The following is a 4897-nucleotide window of genomic DNA, read 5'->3' as shown; positions in this document are numbered from 1 at the left end:
GCTCCTCAGCCGATCAGTCTATATGAGGAGTCAGATTTTGTTGGATATATACCTAGACAGCAGATCCCCAGGCCATTCAGTTTGACCCCGGACGAGATTTATGGGCCGCCTCCAGTATCACCGGTATACTTACAACATGTGCCACCTATGACACCCTTCATTCTGTTCCCAGAGGAATATAGGCCCCCTCATAGAGATGTTCAGATAGTTACACGAAGTGGAAGGGTAGCACAACCTCCACCCGTTGACAGGCCATTTGCTGGTATAGCTGCCAGAGAGGAGGTTCAGAGGGAAGATGATGAGATATTACGCCAGCTGCGTACTACTCAAGCTCGCATATCTATTTGGAGCCTTTTGGCCTCATCTAGTACACACAGAGATGCATTGGTCAGAGCCCTTGGCCAGATTAGGGTTGACACTACTACTACCCCAGAGGGGCTTATTCACATGTTGACAGCTGATAGAGCTACATGCATAGTGTTTTCTGATGATGACTTGCCACCAGAGGATCAAATCATGTTCGACCCTTATTCATTGATGTTGTTTGTTCAGGCCGTCGGGTGCCGTCTGTTCTGCTGGACAATGGTTCTGCCCTGAACGTCTGTCCATTGGTTACTGCTATTGCACTTGGGTTTTCGCCAGCCGATTTTGGGGCTTCTACACAAACTGTTCGAGCTTATGATGGGACTCAGAGGACAGTTATGGGTACACTCAGTACACATGTCATGATCGGGCCAGTTAGTTACTCCATAGTATTTCAGGTTTTAAGGATTCAGTCATCCTTTAACCTGCTTCTTGGTCGCCCATGGATTCATGAGGCTGGTGCTATACCATCTTCCCTCCATCAGAAGGTGAAGTTCATACATGAGGGGCGCATTATCACGATACAGTCTGATAGAGATATTATCACTTCGTCTGAGCCAGTGTTACATATCAGTCACAGTGAGGATGACTTACATTTGACCGGGTTTACGTTCGATGAGGTTCAGGTTGTCAGCTTAGAGGATGGCAGCAGAGATATGGTACCTATGTCGTTCGACCAGCACAACAGTACTTTGGTGCTCAGCATGATGAGAGGCATGTCTTATTTGCCTGGTATGGGATTGGGTCGCCGCCAGCAGGGGCCCCACGAGTTTACTTTCACAGTTGATCACGACACGCCCTACGGATTAGGTTACATCCCCACAGAGGCTGATGCACGTTATATGTCACAGCTGCGCAGGGATAGGGTGAGGGCTCGCATGTCTGGCATTCCATTTATTATCCCTCCCCCATACACCTTCCAGTTGGCCGACTACTTTATTAGGGGTTCAGAGCATACACTTCGCACAGAGGGGACTGTTCACATTCCAGAGACAGTTGAGATTCAGGACATCCAGCAGGCCCTGGGTCAGATTCATTTGGACACCGGGACTACTGAGGCACCTGGTGCCATGATAGTCGCGCCCCCATCACCGGACCGAGCTAGTGTGTTCTCTATGTGTTTCCCCGAGGAGGTCCCTGACTATGACCTACCTATGGATTTGGGAGATGGCACTGACGAGATGGACATGATCGGCATAGGCCGTATCTTCGATGCAGCCCCACGCGGGCCCTATACTGCTTTCGATATGTTCGGAGTTTCTATACTCGAGATTGATGGGGATGACTTTATTCCTGATGCCTACACTGATGATATGGATTTTATAGGCATTGGTCGTATCCTTGATGCAGCCCCACGCGGGCCCCATTCTGCTTTTGACATATCTGGAGTTTTCGTACTTGATGATGAGTCAGTCTTTGATGTCGTTACTTCTGATTTTACTTCTGTTGAGGGAGCGTCCAACTCTATGGACCCACCTCTTTCTTCTGACACTATGTCCGGGTTTGTCACCCGCTTTGATGATATTTCTGATGGTAATAATGATATGAGTATTTTCGAGTACTTGACTGTGTCACAGCATCTTCCTTTGATTGCACCACCAGCACCCACGACACATATATATGATGTTGATGATATGGGAGATACGGATGACCCACTGGGTGGTCAGTTAGAGTTTGATTCTGACACAGAGGACGAGAAAGTCACACCCATTTCTGGTAGCACAGAGTTGATAGATTTTGGGGCACCAGATCAGCTCAGGGAGATCAGGATTGACTCTTCTCTATCTCCTGATGAGAGGAGTAGGTTGATTGACCTGCTCAGGTCATACTTGGATGTATTTGCATGGTCATATGAGGACATGCCGGGCCTTGACCCCTCCATAGTGCAGCGTCACCTGCCCATTTTACCACATGCTAGGCCCGTTAAGCAGAAATTGAGAAGACTACACCCTCGATGGAGTTTGCAGGTTAAGGAAGAAATTCGGAAGCAACTCAGTGTTGGTTTCTTGTCAGTGGTTGAGTATCCTGAGTGGCTGGCTAATGTCGTCCCTGTTCCCAAAAAGGACGGCAAGGTTAGGGTTTGTGTTGACTTTCGAGATCTGAATAAGGCCAGCCCTAAGGATGATTTTCCCCTCCCACACATTGATATGCTGGTTGATAGCACTGCAGGGCATCCGATGTTGTCCTTCATGGATGGCTTTTCTGGGTATAATCAGATTCTGATGGCTCAGAGGATATGGAAAAGACTTCTTTCATTACTGAGTGGGGTACTTACTGCTACCGGGTTATGCCATTTGGGTTGAAGAATGCAGGAGCCACTTATCAGAGAGCTGCTACTACTCTGTTCCATGATATGATGCACACAGATGTCGAGGTATATGTGGATGACATGATAGTGAAGTCCCGAGACAGGACAGATCACTTAGCAGCCTTACAAAGGTTTTTTGAGAGGATCAGACAGTTCAGGCTGAGATTGAATCCCAAGAAGTGCACCTTTGGGGTGACTTCTGGAAAATTGCTGGGACACATTGTTAGTGAGAGAGGTATAGAGGTTGATCCAGAGAAAATCAGAGCCATACTTGACATGCCTGCCCCGAGGACTGAGAAAGAGATTAGGGGATTCCTAGGTAGATTGCAGTACATCAGTCGTTTCATTGCTAGACTGACAGACATTTGTGAGCCTATCTTCCGCCTTCTGAGGAAGAATCAGCCTACAGTTTGGAATGATGATTGTCAGCGCGCTTTTGAGAGGATTAAGGAGTGTCTCCTTTCTCCTCCGATTTTAGTGCCTCCCACACCGGGGCGTCCTTTGCTTCTGTACTTATCAGTTTCAGACATGGCCTTAGGATGCATGTTAGCTCAGCTTGATGATTTGGGGAAGGAGCGTGCCATCTATTATTTGAGTAAGAGGATGCTTGAGTATGAGTGCAAGTACATTATGATTGAGCGCCTTTGCTTGGCATTGGTTTGGGCCACTAGGAGACTTAGACATTACATGACAGAGTATTCCGTGCTCTTGGTCTCACGATTGGACCCGTTGAGGTATCTATTTGACAGGCCTGTTCTGACCGGTAGGCTCATGAGATGGCTGGTATTGTTGACAGAGTTTGATATTCATTATGTCACACAGAAGTCAGTAAAAGGAAGCATTGTTGCAGATCATCTAGCTTCTTTGCCAATATTCGATGATAGATCAGTTGATGATGATTTCCCTGATGAGCAGATCATTTCGATGACTAGTATTACGGGATGGCGGTTGTACTTTAATGGTGCCGCCAATCAGTCGGGGTTTGGCATTGGTATCTTGTTGATATCACCACAGGGTGATCATATCCCCAGATCAGTCCGGTTAGCCTTTTCTGATCATCACCGATTGACGAATAATATTGTAGAGTATGAGGCTTGCATTACAGGTTTGGAGACTGCACTTGATCTTGGCATTAGACAGTTGGAGATCCACGGGGATTCCAACTTGGTTATAAAGCAGACTCAGGGTATCTGGAGGACACGGGATGAGAAGCTGAAACCCTACCATGCTTACTTGGACCTATTAATTGATAGATTCGATGTGTTAAGGTATATACATTGCCCAAGGTGGAGAATCAGTTTGCCGATGCATTAGCCACCTTGGCTTCTCTGATTGTGATCCCTGCGGGGGTGAATATTAGGCCATTGCTGATTGAGACTAGATCTGCACCAGCTTACTATTGTCTGATTGGAGAGATAGAGGATCAGATTGAGCTGCCATGGTATCACGATATTTATCAGTTTCTGTCATGCGGCGCTTACCCAGAGTCAGCCTCGGCCAAGGATAGGAGAGCATTGAGACAGTTGGCCACCAGATTTGTTGTTTGCGGGGATGCGCTGTATAGGAGATCACCTGATGGCTTGTTATTATTATGTCTAGACCGTGCATCTGCAGATCGAGTGATGAGAGAGGTTCATGCAGGGGTCTGTGGCCCACACATGGGAGGTCATATGCTAGCACGTAAGATCATGAGGACTGGCTACTTTTGGTTGACCATGGAGACAGATTGTTGCCAGTTTGTACAGAGATGTCAGGAGTGTCAGATGCATGGAGACTTGATACACGTGCCACCTTCTGAGTTGCATGCACTTGCATCCCCTTGGCCGTTTTCAGTATGGGGTATTGATATTATTGGGAAGATCTCGCCCAAGTCTTCTAGCGGGCATGAGTACATTTTGGTTGCCATTGACTATTTCACCAAGTGGGTGGAAGCTGCTTCTTATGCTAGGTTGACAGCGGCCAGAGTGGCCAAGTTCATCAGATCGCATATTATTTGCTGATACGGGGTCCCTCATGAGCTGATCTCAGACAGAGGGTGCATTTTAAGGGCGAGGTGGACACGTTGATTCAAGAGTATGGCATTCAGCATCACAAATCGTCTGCGTACAGGCCGCAGACTAACGGGGCAGTTGAGGCCGCAAATAAGAATATCAAGAGGATTTTGAGAAAGATGGTCGAGACTTCTCGGGATTGGTCAGAAAAGCTCCCTTTCGCATTGTGGGCTTA

General features: G+C 47.4%; 1 protein-coding gene across 1 annotated transcript; it reads left to right on the top strand.

Moving 5' to 3' along the window:
* Nucleotides 1-1028: 1028 nt before the first annotated feature.
* On the top strand, nt 1029-4671 carry LOC117908255. Its single transcript, XM_034821877.1, is given in 4 exon segments — nt 1029-2589; nt 2592-3939; nt 4032-4336; nt 4397-4671. Coding segments are annotated over 4 exon segments (3489 nt in total).
* The last annotated feature ends 226 nt before the right edge of the window (nt 4672-4897 follow it).

This window comes from Vitis riparia, chromosome 19 (assembly GCF_004353265.1).
Source record: "Vitis riparia cultivar Riparia Gloire de Montpellier isolate 1030 chromosome 19, EGFV_Vit.rip_1.0, whole genome shotgun sequence".
Taxonomy (NCBI): Eukaryota; Viridiplantae; Streptophyta; class Magnoliopsida; order Vitales; family Vitaceae; genus Vitis; species Vitis riparia.
Note: the sequence above shows the minus strand (reverse complement) of the source record. Positions and strands in the feature narration are given on the sequence as shown.